General features: G+C 36.3%; 5 protein-coding genes across 5 annotated transcripts; all 5 read right to left on the bottom strand.

The window, feature by feature from the left end:
• Nucleotides 1–3,478: 3,478 nt before the first annotated feature.
• On the bottom strand, nucleotides 3,479–4,137 carry LOC119552808. The gene is made up of 3 exons (XM_037862646.1): nucleotides 4,072–4,137; nucleotides 3,696–4,013; nucleotides 3,479–3,634 (listed from the first exon to the last, which is right to left on the bottom strand). Exons 1-3 carry the CDS (start codon nucleotides 4,135–4,137, stop codon nucleotides 3,479–3,481), a joined length of 540 nt encoding a protein of 179 aa, XP_037718574.1.
• Nucleotides 4,138–4,694: 557 nt separating this feature from the next.
• On the bottom strand, nucleotides 4,695–5,344 carry LOC119555366. Its single transcript, XM_037866704.1, has 3 exons — nucleotides 5,288–5,344; nucleotides 4,915–5,232; nucleotides 4,695–4,853 (listed from the first exon to the last, which is right to left on the bottom strand). The coding sequence occupies exons 1-3, from the start codon at nucleotides 5,342–5,344 to the stop codon at nucleotides 4,695–4,697; spliced, it is 534 nt and encodes a 177-aa protein (XP_037722632.1).
• A 580-nt stretch (nucleotides 5,345–5,924) lies between these two features.
• On the bottom strand, nucleotides 5,925–6,575 carry LOC119555364. The gene is made up of 3 exons (XM_037866701.1): nucleotides 6,564–6,575; nucleotides 6,145–6,462; nucleotides 5,925–6,083 (listed from the first exon to the last, which is right to left on the bottom strand). Exons 1-3 carry the CDS (start codon nucleotides 6,573–6,575, stop codon nucleotides 5,925–5,927), a joined length of 489 nt encoding a protein of 162 aa, XP_037722629.1.
• A 564-nt stretch (nucleotides 6,576–7,139) lies between these two features.
• On the bottom strand, nucleotides 7,140–7,794 carry LOC119555363. Its single transcript, XM_037866700.1, has 3 exons — nucleotides 7,735–7,794; nucleotides 7,353–7,670; nucleotides 7,140–7,298 (listed from the first exon to the last, which is right to left on the bottom strand). Exons 1-3 carry the CDS (start codon nucleotides 7,792–7,794, stop codon nucleotides 7,140–7,142), a joined length of 537 nt encoding a protein of 178 aa, XP_037722628.1.
• Nucleotides 7,795–7,999: 205 nt separating this feature from the next.
• On the bottom strand, nucleotides 8,000–8,647 carry LOC119555360. The gene is made up of 3 exons (XM_037866698.1): nucleotides 8,588–8,647; nucleotides 8,213–8,530; nucleotides 8,000–8,158 (listed from the first exon to the last, which is right to left on the bottom strand). Exons 1-3 carry the CDS (start codon nucleotides 8,645–8,647, stop codon nucleotides 8,000–8,002), a joined length of 537 nt encoding a protein of 178 aa, XP_037722626.1.
• Nucleotides 8,648–17,125: the final 8,478 nt, after the last annotated feature.

Genomic DNA, 17,125 nt, shown 5'->3' with positions numbered 1-17,125 from the left:
TTTTCCTACCATGAATATTCCCAAAAGTTGGGAAAAAATCCAAATAAAAAATAATTGTGTACACATACGACGAGACGGAACATTTTTGTTTATGTTGATAATCTAATATGTGCTGACGTATCTCCTATCTTAAACAATTTTTTTTTTGCCACTTTTTATGTGGGGTAAAGAGGAATTCTGGGTCTGCAGGTTGTATGCGGTGGCAATTTGTTTTCTGTTGACTCTTTTTTTTTTTGGCGGCTGCTTTGAGCCACCTGGCCGGGCGATCGATTGATCGATTGGATTCGATGCGATCGAGTGATCGTGCCAAGGCTGTGAGCTGTCTGTCTGCATTTATAAATAAATTGTGGCAATTAAATAAATAAAACAGATGCATATGCATGCATTTTTAATTGTCAGCCAGTGCTGAGGCGGTGCACGTGTCGTATACGTAATGGGTACTAGAGTCACCCTTTACACTATTACCTCATCCCCCAGGCGATCGATTCCACTGTGCTCGTGTCAAGTAGCAATTTACTGGTTTTTTTAAACTATGCGAAATAGAGAACGTTTTGAGTTTTAGCAAACAAAATATGGAGTTTTGAGTACCGAACAATGTCACATGTAAGTGCTTTGAGGACTATGAGATTAGGTATGATCTCAAGATTTTGTATAGTTTATAGATCACTAAGAGTTATTCGAAGACTGTTTAAATGCCCCATTATCTTTATGAAGTTATGTTGTTTATAGAATTATTCAATTTTAATAATTTAATATTAAATTTATTACTATTATTTTTATAATGTTTATTTTTATAGGGATTAAATAATGCTGAAAGGGGTAAAATATTAATAATAGAATCTGGTTCTTTATTACATGGATATTTTTGTTTAATTGATCTTAAAGATAAAACTTAACAGCGTGATAAAGATCTTATTGGTTTTTAAAGTGTTAAGATCTCGAAGATTAATTTCTTTAACTTTCTTTTATAATATTTTATAAGTTGAACACGTAATGTTTTTCTTAACTTTTATGAAATTTAAATTTTATTTTTTTTATGTCTTGTAGCTTACTGCACAACTCACTATTTACCCTTTTATTTAATAACTTAGTTTCCAAAGTTTGCACTTTAATTAGTTGCCAATGGTTTCCCACCTGGCAGTCACTGCAGACTCTCGCTGCTTATCAATTTAGCCAACTTCTAGGAAACTAAGAGAAGCATCCTGATCTCCTCGGCCTTTATATAGGGTATCGCCCACAAGTGCACATACATTAGTCTGCATGCCAGGGTGTTAGTCATTAACTTGCTATTGTTGTGGCTGCTGCAAAAAGACTACTTTTGACTCATTGTTGCCGTTGGCAGAGCGACAGCCAACCGATTCAGATTCAGATTCCTATACCTAAACATAAACCTATTCCTATTCCGATGCCGATTCCGATTCCTCAGCCTCTTGGCTTGCTGTGATTGTGATAAGCAGACTGTGGCGAGACAACAAAAGACATCGCAGACAAGTTTGCACTTACTTTACTTGCACCGATGTAGCAATGTGGCGATGTTTTGATGTGATGCGATGGTGCTGCTTTTGATATTTTTAGACACCGCCACTCCGCCTGCCGAGGCGAAAAATAATAATAATACGAAAAAAAGTAAAAAGTAAAAAATAAAGAGGCAAATGGCGTTGGCACATCGCGCACACAAATCGCATCGCCTCACATGCCGCCAGACAATGAGTCTAGTCGGGCATCGGTTCAGATTCAGATTCAGATTCAGATGCAGATACAGATACAGATACAGATACACTTGCTGATACAGATGCTGATTGCGAAACAGACGATTCTTCACCCAGTTCATTCAAAATTTGCCACAATTGATGATGCATCGAAGCGTTACCACACACACGCAGGAAAAATGGGTAAAACAAAAGTGATCGAGTCACTTGTTGTGATCAAATCTATTAGCAGATCTCTTAAAATGATTGTCATAAAATTTGTAAGAAACCTAAAAATAAATCTTAATAATTGAAATGTAATCTATTACTTAGAAAAACAATCTACACCCAAGGAATTTTGTTTTTCAATTAAATATACTTACTAAATAAGAGCAATTTGTTCTTAAATTTGAGAAGAGGCGTTATTACCGAAGCATTTTTAAAATTCGAGTCCAATCGTTTTTTGGGTATAATAATTAATAACAAGCAGTGTTAATAATTTACAACATAGATAAATCTTATAAGAAGTAGTACCCGATATTAGATGTTATTCGCTCTGGTCATGATCATTTATCATAGATTTATTATCGATTTATCATCGACTTATCATCGATTTATCATCGGATGCAACAGGTACACACAAAGACCGAGCCAATGGCACCTCAAAGATTCCACTGCGCTAATGAATTTCCTGCCGCCTTTCTCTGCTCTCAAAGGCAGCCAGCTCATTAAGCCCTCCATTGACTGGCTAAAGATGGAACAATGGCCAATACAAAGAGCCCGGTCTCGAATCATAACTCATTGAACTTTTGCCGGCAGCCGTTGAAACATAAAAAGTGTCAATCAGTGACTCTGCTGTGGCAACGATGGCGACGCCTCCAAAGACCCATTACAATGCCATTTTTATGGACACCGCTGGCGGGGATGTTGCACCAGCTGGAGGAGATTGGAGGGCAGGAGGAGCAAGTGGGCAAGGGGAGCAGCCGCAGCAGACGGCAGGGTCGTAAATGTAGTAATAATAGTCGCCGAGGGGCAACGCCAACGTTTGCAGTTGCGGTCGGGATTTTCTGGGGGTGGGCAGGCGCATCATGCACTGAGCGAAAAAATCACAGCTAACGTTGGAAGTTAAAATATGTGACTCAATCCTCTTCAAATATGAACATCCCCTCAATTTGCACAAGAACAATAATAATACTTCGGTTAAAATTATGTATTTCCCATCAATTCCCTTAAAAATTCTTATATTTCTGAGAGATATTTTACACAATAACTTATATAAAATGAAAATTAAGAGCGTTGTCAAGATCGCTGTACGCCGTAAACATTTATATTTGTTATCAATGATGCTGTCTTTGTTATCATTATTTATGTATATTTTAAAATGAGGTTTTTATTCAAAAATTTTTTTAGACATGGTTTTCTACTACCTTATATTTAAATCCAAATGGACCCAATTTACTTTTTTTAATTCTTCCAAGAATTCACATATTTTTTCTTAGTGTGGTGGTGGCTCAGTTGTCCATTGGCTGGTGTCGAAAAGCAAGACATAAATGTCTAACATATGCTGAGGATGGCTTTTGGAGTTGGCCGACAAGGCGACAGGTCTATTACGAAGAGCCTGCTTATGACGGGTTATTGCCCGTCTTTTGTGACGAACCACAATCTCAAGCAACACTTAACGGATATAGAAATGATCGATAAAAGTATATAAAAATGAAAAATTATATAAATAACATATACATTTATTAATTAAAGTACTTTGTCCTTATTTTTTTAAAGAAAAATTCATATCACACTAGATCTTCAACGAATTGAAAACTAACATTGGTGGCTAACTGAGGTTTTCCGTAAAATATCCAATCTACAGCCAATAAATAATCGCCAGTAGGTAAAGGAAGTCGCATAACATCCGTGCTCAAATACATATCCTTTATGACAATGTCGCCCTTTGAAGAAATAATGGAGTTAAAAATGAAATGCCTTAATACTTTGAACCTACAGACTTACATACAACGGGCAGGTGTGATTGATGTTGGAAAAGTCCTTATAAATACTAAAAAGAAATATTGCAATGGCATTATAGGGCCTACGCAGATATTTACAACCGTCGATCCTAACATTGAAGAGCCAAGGCTTATAGCCACTCGCCCTTTTGAACAATTGATAGTGAACAATAATATCTCTAGTTGGATGGAGAAATGTTGCATTGAAATTGAACACAGTCTTGTGACGATTAATCGCCTTCAACCGACAATGATTAATCCTTATCCAGGTTTTATTGTAACTGCCGCAATTGACATTTGTAAATTTGAAGACCACTGAGTTCTGTTAAATAAATTACTAGTGATAGGATTATAAATAAGAAATAATAATGAAAACGTACACTGGGCTTAAAGAATAATATGCACAATACGGCAAAAAGAGTAACAATTTGAAGGCCAAACTTCATGATTTCAAAACTTAATAAAAACTACCGAGCACTTCTAGCACTATTTGTTTATGCTTTATTTATATTTTTTGTTATTATCGTTCAATCCATCATCAGTTCTTAATTTCCCGTTCAATCAGTTTTCAATTACGCTTGGTTTATAGTAATGGTTTTTTAATATTTATAACAATATTGAAAAATACAAATCGTTGTTCACGATTATGTTTTGAATTGCAAATATTTGGTAAACAAAAATTTTGTAATATGAAGTTTTACCCCTACCTTTAATAACTAATTCATTTTTTCATATTCATTTGAATATGGAATTTTAGGTGATATAATTATTGAAGAACTATAATTAATTATTAAAAAATTGTACCTGATAGTTATGCAAGCTACCTGATTACAACAAATTGTGAATATTATAATGTGTAAATGAAAGACAACAAAGTAATCTTTATTAAATTCTTCTTATTCTTCTACTCTACTCTTAGTTCAACCACTAAAACATTCGAAACAAATAAAATGTACAGTTAACATAGTGCCCTCTATTATCATAACTTAAAAATTAAGGTGGATTACAACAGATCTTCAACATACTGGAAACTAACGTTAGTTGCAAACTGAGGTTTCTTAAAGAATTTCCAGATCATTGTCATTAAATAATCGCCTGTGGGCATTGGAAGCCGCCTTAGTGGTTCCGTTTTCAGATACATGTTTCTAATAAGAATATTCCCCTTTTGAATACAAATGCGGTAAAGATTCATTTAGGATTTCAGATGAAAATATGTAACTTACATATAGCGGGCAAGTGTGATTGACGTTTGAAAACTCGCTGTATAACTTATAAATCATAACCCCAATAGCATCATAAGGTCTCCTCAAGAACTGGCAAGCATCTATGTTTACATTTACGAGCCAGGGCTTATAGCCACTCTCTCTTTTAAAGAGCTGATATCTCACTACGATATCGGTGGTCGGATTTATAAAGGTGGCATTAAAGTTGAACACTATTTTATGGCGACCGATCGCCTTCAAGCGGCACTGATTGATTATCACCCAAGATTTATTGTAGCTACCGCACATTACATTGGTCATCTTAAAAATGACACATTCCTGAGAATAAAATATCAAATACTATCGCATCAATTGGAATATCTAAAGAACTCACACTGATATGAAGAGTTAATATAAACGCTAGAAAAGCCACTCTTTTAAAGTTGTTCATGTCGATGCCACTTACAATGTACAGAACTACACTTGAAATGACATTTATATATAACTTTAACCTAATTGCGATTGTCGTTTTACGCATGTGTGCCCATAAATAAAGTTTTAATTAACACTTTTGCTATATTACAAATTAATAACAAATTTAAAATAGAATATTTTTAACCAATCGAATTATAATTGTCATATCCTAAAAAAACTATGAATGGAATTTTTAGAGTTACCTTCCAGTGCTAACATCATTAGTTGTTTTAAAGACTGCGAAATCCTAAAACTACTACTACTTATACATATTAATATATTATTCAATAACTGGGTAAAACCAGAAACAGGAGTACCTGGAAATCAATCCCTTATTTAAAAAAGGATTTGTCTTTATTCCTTTGTTTTTTACATCTGTCCTTTGTTTGCTGGCAGCTCTGAATCTTAAGTTTACTTATTTAATTTCAATTTGGAACTTGAGATTTAATAGGTATATATTAATTTGTATAATTCATTCTTTAACGGTCCAGCCCCCCAAAGTTTTTTAAACTGTTTGACATATAATGTATAAAGGTTAATAGAATTAAAATAATGAATCAGATCAGATTCTCAACATATTGGAAACTAACGTTAGTCGCAAATTGTGGGTTCTTAAAGAATTTCCAAGTAATTGCCAATAAATAGTCGCCGGTGGGCAATGGAAATAGTCCCAGAGTTACTGTCTCCAGATACATGTTTTTTATAAGAATATCACCCTTCGAAGAAAGAAACATTAAAGATTCTTATAGGAATGGACCAGGCATTATTGTAACTTACGTACAAGGGGCAAGTGTGATTTACGTTTGAAAAGTCTTTGTAAAAATTATAAATCATTACGCCGATGGGATCGTAAGGATTCCTTAAGAAGCGACAACCATCCAAGTGCGTATTGATTATCCACGGCTTATAGCCATTGTCCCTTTTAAAGAGCTGATATCTTACCACGATATCGTTTGTTGGATGGATAAAGGTTGCATTGAAGTTTAAAACTTTTCTTTGGCGGCTTATTGCCTTCAATCGACACTGATTGATCCGCACCCAAGATCTATTGTAACTGCCGCACACCACATTGGTCAATTTAAAGATGACACATTCCTAGAAATTAAAAATCAATTAGTTTTCCTCCGTTACCGGAATATTTAAAAACTCACACTTGTATGAAAAGTGAATAAAAATGCTAGAAAAGCCAATCTTACACAGTTCCTCATAATGTTCTAACATTAAATAATCGCAATTGCTCTTTGAATTCAAAATATATATGATTTAAAATTAATTGGGATTGTTGTTTAACGCATGTGTGCATTTAAAATAAATTGATATTGTGGCCAAATTAAAAATAATATTGCATTTAAAGGTAAATATTTCATTTCATATTCAAATGTCATTTTCAATAAGTAAAAAAAAAAAAAAAATTTTTTTTGTTATTTTTAAGTAATAATTATAATGGATCCTTTTAAGTCATTTCAATTTATTTATTATTTAACTAAAACGAAGTTTATCACAATAAGATAAATATTTACACCCAGACAGATATAGTGATTCCATTCTGAAAGTCATTGAAGTCATACTCCTATAAGAAACTAACATCTTCTATCTTCTTATAAATGTTGTAGACTCCAACCTATTTTTAACAAAACTCAAAACTTTATAAGAACAATTGATCACGCAAATATAGAAAGGTTGCGTACCTTTTTTTAATTTTTTTTGTCACATCAGTTGCTTAACTTTTCAATTGAAACATCTATGAATATTTCTCGTGCGAATACTGTGATTTACAATAAATCCTCAATGAATTGAAAGCTTATGTTTACGTCGAACTGAGGCTGCCTGAAGAACTTCCAAGACGTAGAGAATAAATAGTCACCGGTGGGCCAAGGAAGTCCCTTGAATGGTTCAATGGTAAGATACATGTTCTTAACGATGAGATCACCCTTTAAAGTAATGAAAGTGTACGAATTGTGTTAATTGATTTGATTACAACTTACAGACATCGGGCAAGTGTGATTGGCGTTGGTAAAGTTTCTAAAAAAATTATAGATCATAACACCAACGAAGTTATAGGGTTGTCTTAGGAATCGACAGCTATCGATCTCTAAGTTGATCAGCCAGGGTTTATAGCCGCTCTCCCTCTTGAAATATCGGTACCTCACTCTAATATCGGGGGTTGGGTGGAATAAGGTTGCGTTAAAATTGAAGACCACTTTGTTGCGACTTATCGCCTTTAAGCGACACATATTAATTCGCACCCACGATTTATTATGACTTATGCACTGTGCATTGGTCATTCTGAAGATGATGGAGTCCTTGGAAATAAATATTACTTACTCTTATCTCTTCATCCTTAATCGATACATATCAAGTACTTACACTTCTATCACTAGTAAATAAAAGTATTAGAAAAGTAACCACTATTGTATTGTTCCGCATGATTTTTAGAAATAAACCATCCAGTATTAATCGTGAATGCCCAATAAACGGTGTTCAGTATAAGAACGATATTTATAGAATTAATTCAATGGCATAGTCGATTAATGCCTCGTGTCAATAATTAAATATTTTTAATATATTTTTTGTGCTGATAAAATTAACGAAAATTATAAAAACAATATTAAACACACTAAAATCGAAATAGTTATTTCAATAAATTTTCAACGAATTGGTAACTAACATTAGTTACGAACTGAATTTTCCGATAGAACAACCAATTTACTTGCAGCATATAATCGCAAGTGGGATACGGAAGGTATTTTAATTTAGTTGTGAGATGCATTCCTCTTATCAAAATATCCCCCTTTAATCAAAGAAAATAAGTAGATTATAGCATTTCAAGTACTTGAATACTTACAAAGAGTGGGCAAGTGTGGTTTACGTTTGAAACCTCCTTATATGTAATATATATCATAATGGTCAAGGCATCATAGGGTCTTTTTAAAAAACGGCAACCATCAATCTTTTTTCTATATAACCATGGTTTATATCCGTTTTCCCTCTTCAAAAATTGATAGTCCATTAAAATATCGTTAGTTGGGTGATGAAAAGTTGCATTGAAATTAAAAACGGTTTTATTTCTATTGATCGCCTTTAAGCGGCACTCATTAATCGTAACCCACGATTTATTGTGGCTTTCGCAATTTACATTTGTAAGTTTATAGGTGACAGAGTCCTGTAAATTAATGGATACTTGATTGACTAGAAAAATGTGTGTATTTATAAGACTTACACTTAATCTCCATGTTAAGAAAATGGTAAGGATACAAACTACTTTCAAAGTGTTCCGCATTACTTTTTTGCCTTCTACGTATTATGGTAAACTAATTTCCCATATGTAACCTTTCGAGTTTATAAGTCAAAATTACATTTAATTGGGCATGTAATGATTTTTACATCATTTACTTTTAAATTATTTTTTAATAACTATAGTTTTTTTACAAAACTATTGGCTTTACACAAACATATTTGGGTAAACATAGGTTTTAATTAAGATTATTCAAATGGAAAATTAATTAGCAACCGTTTATGGTATAAGAGCCAAACTAAAATCAATTGATAAAGGTATTTTATGGAAGTGGAAGCAATTTTATATTTATTCTGTACACTTAAAGTATATTTTTTAAAATATTTAAAATTAATATGACAAGGCAGTTCAGTGATTTCAAAAAGTCTGTATCAAATTAATAACCCAAGAGGAGGATACGAAAAGAAGAGCCTTCATTCCAATAATAAAATCCAGATGGCTGGACACAATAAGGTGCTGAAAGTCAAAGGAGTTGTGTGCCAAATGCTCATTATACAAATTGCACAAGGAGATGAAAGATCCTGCCTCAAAAAGAAGATGGGAACGAGAACGCGAACGCGAAGGCTAAGAAGTCAGACCAGCCAAAGGCCCCTGGACAACACCTTTTGGAAGCCGCAGAGACATTGATGGAATGACTGACAGACTGAATCGCACTGAATTCAAATTCAAATGAACCCCTGGCAGGGGCGCAAAAGAATCTATTAAGATATTATCAGGAGGGGTGAATCAGTGCACATCCACATGCAATTGTTGCAGACAATTTGGGTCGGGATGAAGCTGCTGCCGCTGCGATGAGGCAGCCCACAATTGCGGCCATTAGTGCGGATCGAGGGGCACGAACAGCGGCTGTCTGGCAGTGGATCTGAATCTCAGCCGTCTCTGTCTCAGGATGGGATTGGGGATGGGTTTGCGAGTGGGGTTGAGGGGTTGAGGATGCGGCTGAGTAGGGTAGTCGATGCCAAAGCAACCCTTTTTCTTGTCTCGCCCGGCGTGTGTGTTTTTTCGTTCGTTTTGTAGACATTTTTCGTATGACAACGACAAATATTTGCCGGATAATATGAATAACAAAGCAGAAGGCACTGAAGGCGAGAGAAGAGGCCACATCAGAGGGCGCAAAAAGGGGGCGTTGCGGGTGGCTCGGTGGCTCAGTGGGTGGCTGGGCGGTTCGGTGGGTGGTTGAGGGCCGAACACAGGGTGGTTAGCCAGCCAACCTACTTAAGCGGCAGTTAGAGACCCAGACTCCCATTTACCAGTCTCCGATTCAGCCTTTTGCACTGATAAAAATAAAATCGTAATCATATATAAAATCATTTTCTTCACTTTTTAAAGAGATCTTTGATTATAAAGAAATAAATACTAATAGTATACTTATTATAACTTTTATAAAAGTATGTATGTTCAGTTAAGGATCGCTAGATTTTAAAATCCAAAGCGATTTCAATCATAATCAGAAAATGTAGAAATAGGGATGATATGTGTTACAGAACAAGTTGCTTAAATTTATAAAATTATTTTAAAATGGAAGACACATTTTTAAAGCTTTTCAAATAACAATTTTTCTAGCTACAAATTAGCCTTTAATGGGATCTTAAGTCACTACACTTTTTTTCTTAAGGAAAGGTAAGGTAATATTATAAAATAATTATATGGATAAATTAGAAAAGTCTACAATGTTGTTAAGCCAATTTTTTTCATAGACTGATAATATCCTAACTTATAACTTAGCCAAAGACTTTAGAATATTATATTATACTATATAATAATATAAGATATTATATTGGTCTTTGACTTAACCAATTTAACTTATAACACTTATAACACTAATAATACCTAATAATTTTTTTTTTTTTTGTAACAAGCCGTATTCTTTTTCCACAGTGTATTTCTGTTCGGGGCCAGACGACTACAACTTAAACTAAAAGGCTGCACCACGTTGTTGCTGTCGCCGATGTTGCCGCTGTGTTGTTGTCGCCGGTGTCTGAGACGCAGACAACTTCAAAATGGAGCGGTTCTGGAGCCGGAGAATAGCTGTAGCTGTAGCTGTAGCCATAGCTATAGCTCCGGTGGCCCCAGTAGACGGCTGGCCGGACTGACTGACACAAAAGTGCTTTTGTTGCAAAGTTTAATGAAGAAGAACACGTTGAGGCCGACGGAGCGAAGGAACAGATTTGCCAGGACAAATGAGACATGCAAAGCTTGGGTGAAAGTAATACATAGAAAGGGAATAATTAATGCTGTTGAACAGAATAGAAATTTTTTTAAAAAGTCACATGACTTGCAGCACTGGTCTCATTAAACAGAAAAAGTTTATGATACAAAAAAAAATAAAGTTTATGGCGGGATAGTTATAATAGAATGAGTTCAATTTGAAAAAAGAAATTGAATATTACTTTGGAAAAGGGAATATACCAATTTGAATAGACGGTAAGGCCCTGACAAAATATGAACTTGTCATCTAAAACCAAGGATCTTTATTTAGCATTATTCATTCAACTTTTATTAATGAATTTTTCTTTGAAACAATGTTTAAACTGTTCCAAAAACTGTTTCATCTTAAAATAAAATTGTTGATACTGTTTCCCAATTCTGTGAAAACATCCACGCATTAAGGAACACTTTTAATATATATTTTTTTTTTCATCCGATAAAAGCATAACTATGGAAGCCTTTTCAAATCGCCTAGTTAGTCGCCATTTGCTGTGACACTAAGCCGACTGAAGTGAGGCCACAATGCAGCAAAAAGGCATTGGCCTCCAGTCAATATGCCCATAATTCCGATCTTTTCTGGACACAAAAATTGCCCACTGTCTGGGCAGGAAATAAAAAAAAAATGTTTAAAGGGTGAACGAAATAAAAACGAAAAATGAAAAAATGAAAACGAAAAAACCCAAGTGCATTGCAGCGACTACAAAAAATTGCATGCTGAGCTTTGCTGTTGCTTCGGTTGGTGTTGCTGCTGCTGCTGTTGATGTTGCTGCTGTTGTAGTTGCTGTTGCTGCTGTTGTTGCTGCTGCTGCCGCTGCTCTTACCTCTCCTGGCGATGCACTTCAGACGGCGACGACGACGACGACGACGACGCTTTGTTGCAGCCCAATACAATCGACACACAGACAGGGGCGGTGTGAGGGGGGCAGTTGCAGGAAAAATCCAAGGGGGGTTGCAAGGGGGGGCAGGGTTGTCGCTGACGACAACAGACGGGGTCGCGAAGGGTTTTTTTTTTTAAGGCGGAGTGCGGAGAAGGGCGACAAGAGGGGCTGCTGCGGGGGTAGAACTGCAGACCGTGGCAGACAAAACAATATGTTTGTTTGGATTATATCCTACATACACACATGCAGCAAGCACACACACACACTCACGCAGTTGCAGCGATGCGACGACGACGCTTCTTTGTATGCGCAAACAATTGGAGCAGGCGGAAGTTGCATGGCGGCGTCGCCTCGGTCGTCGGTTGTCCGTTGTCCGTTGTCCGCTGTCCGTTGACGGTTGTCGATTGTCCGGACAACCAGTGAGAGTGAGCCAGAAAGAGACGGAGCAGGCTGGTGGAAAGGAGAGAGGACGAGTCACGACCGAACACCCCATGGTGCACCTTGAAAATGCGTTTTTTCCCTTTTTTTCTGCTCGCTTCCAGCTTCATTTCGCCCTATCCCTACGCCTTGATTAACTGTCAGTGACTGAAAAGTGATTTAATCAAGGCAATGTCCAATCAAACACACAAGAAAACCATAATGAAGGGAAAAAAGGTAGTACGGTTGATTTTTAAGACTACAAGATACTCAAGACACCCGCTCTTGAGTTACAAAGACACCATACAATTTATAAGAATTTTCAACTAATAAATTATATAAGTTTATCATAACTAATCAATTGCATGTGACTGTTTTGATCTATATTCATATCATTCATAGAACATCACAAACTTGATTCAAATATTCATCCAAAATATTAAAAAACCCTTTACATTCTTTTAAAATACGTTAAAACGAATAATTATTTATAAATCTTAAATTTTTTCTATAGCTACAAACATTTAATATGTTGTATTTGAATTAAACTTAAGTAATATCAAGCATTGATAAGCAAAATATATTGTAAGCTTGGAAAAAAAGAATAAGTATACTATCTTAACGTTTCCCAATTTTCCAGAGGTACTTGCGAGCTTACCCAATATATAAGATAGATTTTTTATAATATAATGTTATTTTCCTTGTACTAATATCCCAAAAGATGTTATATTTTAAGAGAATATACCCATATCTTTTGTGTGCAAAGGGTAGAGAAAAACCAAAGGCCGCAGCAACATGTGCTCCATATGGGGCAGGGACGAAGACCTCGATTCAGATTGAGACTCAGACTGAGGCTCGGACTCTTACCCACAGCAGATCCGACACGAACAGATCGCTGCTTTAACTTAGCTCAGGCCCAGGCCCAATCCCCAGACCAATCCCCAAACCCAATCCCCAGACCCAGCCCAACCCAAAGACCATGGACTATTCCCCGGCAGCCAGACCACATCAATCAACTGCTGCCCGCCGTTTGCTGCTCCCTCAAGTGAGCATCCTTCAAGACGCAGCTTTTAGTCGAAATCCACTTGCATCTCCGCTGATGTTGCTGAAGTTGCTGATGCAACGTTCGTTGCTGCTGCTGCTGCTGCTGTGCCTCATGTTGCTGTTGCTGCTGCGTCAACGTCGACCATATTTGACATGGCCATAATTACAGTCAGTCGTCTGCTGGACTCGCGACGACGCCGTCTTGGTCTTGCAGCTGGACTTGGACTTGGACTTGGACCTGGGATAGGGATTGGGATTGGGATCGGGACCTGGAAAGGGGACTCTTGCTGTTGCTGGGCACTGAAACTGGGGACTTGCGGCTTGTTTTCAGCGCGCTTTTTCAACGTATTTGTTGTCGTTCCATCCTCTCAGCGAATGTAAAAAAATTATGCACACTGGTGAGGGATGGATTGAAAAATGTGGAATAAACTGTATGTTTGAATTTTATTTTTAAATTTTTAAATCAGGTATTGACAGGGGAACTCCTATTTTTTTTAGATCATAAATGAAACCATTTTACCATAGGGTCTGTGGGGATTATACTATTTTTTGTAAACTATCTAAAATTTTATTTAAAAATATATACATATATATAAAGGCATCGCCCTATCTTTGCTTCTGTCAAATGGATAATTTTTTTATTTTTTTTTAAGTCCTATAAAAATGGTATAATATCGTAATAAAAATATGAAACCGTTTTGAGACCATACAGAAAATCTCGATGCGTTTCACAAAGAATCACTCATATTATAGAATCCATTATATGATCAATTTTGGACTTTCATATTTATCTTAGTTCCAAGGTTAACTTTACTGAATCGAAATTAATTACAATTATATTTTTTACCTTCTTTCGGAGTCTCTCCAAATACTTTGGCTAAGCAATAAGTCAAAACCCATTGTATTACTTTCCTTTTATTTTTAATATCATTCCACTGTGCGAGCAAACATCGGGGCACATCTGCAAGCAGCCTATCAATTTTTGACGAGACAATCTCAGAGTCCAAAGGGGGCAGTGCAAAAAAATGCAGTCGGAGCAATTGGCTGGCGGACCAGGGGTCGCTTGAGAGGTGAGCTCACTGAGGCCAGGGGCGTGGGGTGCAGGGGTGTGGAAGGGGCAGGGGCAGGGACAGATCAGACGTCTGCGGTCTGTGCATAAAATTACGATAAGTGCAGGCGAGGCCACACAGTCCAGAGGGCAGAGACTCACCTCACTTACCTATCCTCCTGGCTGGCCTCCCCCAACTCCCAGATGAACTGTTGACTGTTGGGCTTCTTTTTTCACTGCCCTCAACGCTCCAGAGTAACGTCATTGTCAACGGCTCCTCGCCGGGTATGTGTGTCCTTTTTTCCTTGCCTTACATAAGCCTATTTGCTTATTATCCTATTAAATGCCAGGCCAAAAAAAGTCACGAAAAAGGTACACAGCGAAAAAGCCGGCATAATGAAACATCTTAATGATATGATTTCATCACATGAATAATGTATTTAAAATAATATGTATTAGAGAAGAAATATTATAAGAAAGATTAGTGGTATTGCGCAACAGCGTTCTTAAATTATATATTTCCAAAATCCAACTCGTTATTTGGAATAAATATTTCTTCTTCGGTATAATATTTTATAGACCAGCCATGTTGGAAATCAACTACCAGTTGTGACTGGAAAATTTATTTCCTTGAGGTACTGATAATAACAAAGAAAATAGAAAAAGTTTGTCTTTTATGAGTTAAGGATTGTTTTCTTGTAGAGTAACTTTGCTTTCTGTTTTCTCGCAGTGTAACAAGGACAGGAAGCGAAAGAAGACGACAAAATAACCTGAGAAAAAGTCGAACAAAGCTTAAGAAAAGGACACTTGTATGTACCTCCTGTGCAAAGGATACACAAGTGTCTCATTAAAAGAAATAAAGGACAAGCCAAGCGCCGACGAAGTCCTTAAAGTCAACTCGAATCCCTACCAGGCGACAAGGACGGGGCGATGCCGAGAGCGAGCGGGAGAGGGAGATAGAGATACAGGGCAGACTGCAAGGGAAGGGCGATTGAAAGACAGTCGCAACGTGAGCGACTTCAAGGACAACTACGGCCAGCAACAAGAACAAGTGCCAAAAAAATCAACGAAAATGCGCTATTAAGGCAATTTTTTCGGTTGGAATCCAACAAACCCCCGAAATTCCCCTACCCATAAACACTTTAGCCTGCACAGGAAAAATTGTACATCCTTTTTGAGATAAATAGTAAATAAATTAGCTAAAATAAACATGTATTTTCAAATGTCCTTTATGGAGAAAGTTAAATATTATATTATGTTAATTTTTTTTAAAGAATAGACATACCAATGTTTTAATAGACCAAAAACCGAATACATTAAATGGAATTTCTTTTGAAAAATGATTCTCTTATTCTTTTCCCAATCTAATAATGTAAGTTAAGTACATTCTTAGAAAATACCATTTCAGAATATTTAAGGTTCTTAAAGTTTAAATCATCTAATAATAAACTTATGCCCAGACTTATACCAAGTTTGACATGAAATATGAATCTTATTATTATTCCAGACCCAATGGGAATATATATTTTTTCTGTGTGCCCACGATTACAGCTTCCCCGCCAGACGGAGGAGACTGGCGATGTGGGGAGAATCCGTGGGAAAAGGGGAGAATCGGGGACTGCAGACAGGAGACTGGAGACTGGAGACAGGAGACAGGCGACGGGTCGCAAAGTGGCTCAATGTCAGACACAGACACGGGTACAGACAGCGAGACACAGACACCAGACGCCTCAAAGTGATTCAAATGCTCTGCCCAAACTCAGGGGCTCTCTTTACGCTCTCATCGATGCAACATATAACACACAAAATGCATGGACATTTTCGGAGGACACATATCGGAAGTCGACCCCGAGGATACCTTTCTTTTTTATCGATATTAGTTACTTTATTTATCAAAAATAGAATCACTTATAGTTTACCAATATAAAAGTCTAATAATACGTTCATTCGTATCTGGATAGTCCATTTTTTATAAAACTGAAATAATATTTACTTAGTAGTGCTTTTAATTTTTTTAACTTTTCAGTCATCAGATAAACTTTGCCCATTTTTATCTGTGTTGACTAACCATAATTAAAAAAGTTAGAAGGAAGAAAGTAGTACCTTAAAGTAAACATTGTATAGCTTCAAACAGCATTATCTCGCTATTTAAAGCTTGTACGCCTAAACAAAAGTGTTAAGATGTCTAGCTCCCATACTTAAACAAAGTAGATAAAAACAATAAAAAATACATAGGTTCAATGAATGATAATATGTATACCGTTTCGCAAGTGGAAGATTAGATTCAAATCCTAAAAAAATATTTGCAAGTTTGTAATATTAAATTCTAAAATAATAAAAACGTGTAATACAAAACGCTTCAGAATGTTGGGGTGTACCTTTCAAATCTTTTAATACTTTTAATGCGATAGCTATCCCTAAAAAGATTATATTTAATTTTAGTTAAGTGTTTATAATAAAATATTTGGATTAACTTTTAATATATATTTTAATATAATCAAATTGAATGTTTTGAGGAATCCTTTGATTGAACCAGGACTCCCCTTAACCATTTTAATTACAGGGTGTGCTAAAAGCTCTCTGCTGAGGCCGAAAAGGGATAGGGATAGTCGCAGTCTGGCCTCGTTCTCTACCGCTCGCTCTGCACTCGTGTTGTTTGTGTGTGTGCAGCAGACGCATGAAACAAAATACCGAAATTCTATGCGTGACCTTGAAAAGTATTCCTCATCTGCAGACCGACAGCAACAAAAACAAGGCGAGCGCAGCAGCAACAACAATGTCAGCAAACCATAAAGTCTGCTGCTTCAGTCGGTGGTTGTTTGTGTTTGTGTTTGCGTTTGCTTGCGTTTGTGCTTGTGTTTGTGCCTC

This window comes from Drosophila subpulchrella, chromosome 3L (assembly GCF_014743375.2).
Source record: "Drosophila subpulchrella strain 33 F10 #4 breed RU33 chromosome 3L, RU_Dsub_v1.1 Primary Assembly, whole genome shotgun sequence".
In the NCBI taxonomy this organism is placed as follows: Eukaryota; Metazoa; Arthropoda; class Insecta; order Diptera; family Drosophilidae; genus Drosophila; species Drosophila subpulchrella.
This window is presented reverse-complemented; position numbering and strand designations above follow the sequence as displayed.

Coding starts and splice junctions, on each gene's coding strand:
- LOC119552808 (XM_037862646.1), bottom strand. CDS start 4,137: ATGAAGTTTGGCCTTCAAATTGTTACTCTTTTTGCCGTATTGTGCATA. Junction 4,014..4,071: donor TATTATTCTTTAAGCCCAGT/GTACGTTTTCAT, acceptor TTTATTTAACAG/AACTCAGTGGTCTTCAAATT. Junction 3,635..3,695: donor ATCACACCTGCCCGTTGTAT/GTAAGTCTGTAG, acceptor ATTTCTTCAAAG/GGCGACATTGTCATAAAGGA.
- LOC119555366 (XM_037866704.1), bottom strand. CDS start 5,344: ATGAACAACTTTAAAAGAGTGGCTTTTCTAGCGTTTATATTAACTCTT. Junction 5,233..5,287: donor TATTAACTCTTCATATCAGT/GTGAGTTCTTTA, acceptor TTTTATTCTCAG/GAATGTGTCATTTTTAAGAT. Junction 4,854..4,914: donor ATCACACTTGCCCGCTATAT/GTAAGTTACATA, acceptor TGTATTCAAAAG/GGGAATATTCTTATTAGAAA.
- LOC119555364 (XM_037866701.1), bottom strand. Junction 6,084..6,144: donor ATCACACTTGCCCCTTGTAC/GTAAGTTACAAT, acceptor CTTTCTTCGAAG/GGTGATATTCTTATAAAAAA.
- LOC119555363 (XM_037866700.1), bottom strand. CDS start 7,794: ATGCGGAACAATACAATAGTGGTTACTTTTCTAATACTTTTATTTACT. Junction 7,671..7,734: donor TATTTACTAGTGATAGAAGT/GTAAGTACTTGA, acceptor TTTATTTCCAAG/GACTCCATCATCTTCAGAAT. Junction 7,299..7,352: donor ATCACACTTGCCCGATGTCT/GTAAGTTGTAAT, acceptor ATTACTTTAAAG/GGTGATCTCATCGTTAAGAA.
- LOC119555360 (XM_037866698.1), bottom strand. CDS start 8,647: ATGCGGAACACTTTGAAAGTAGTTTGTATCCTTACCATTTTCTTAACA. Junction 8,531..8,587: donor TCTTAACATGGAGATTAAGT/GTAAGTCTTATA, acceptor ATTAATTTACAG/GACTCTGTCACCTATAAACT. Junction 8,159..8,212: donor ACCACACTTGCCCACTCTTT/GTAAGTATTCAA, acceptor CTTTGATTAAAG/GGGGATATTTTGATAAGAGG.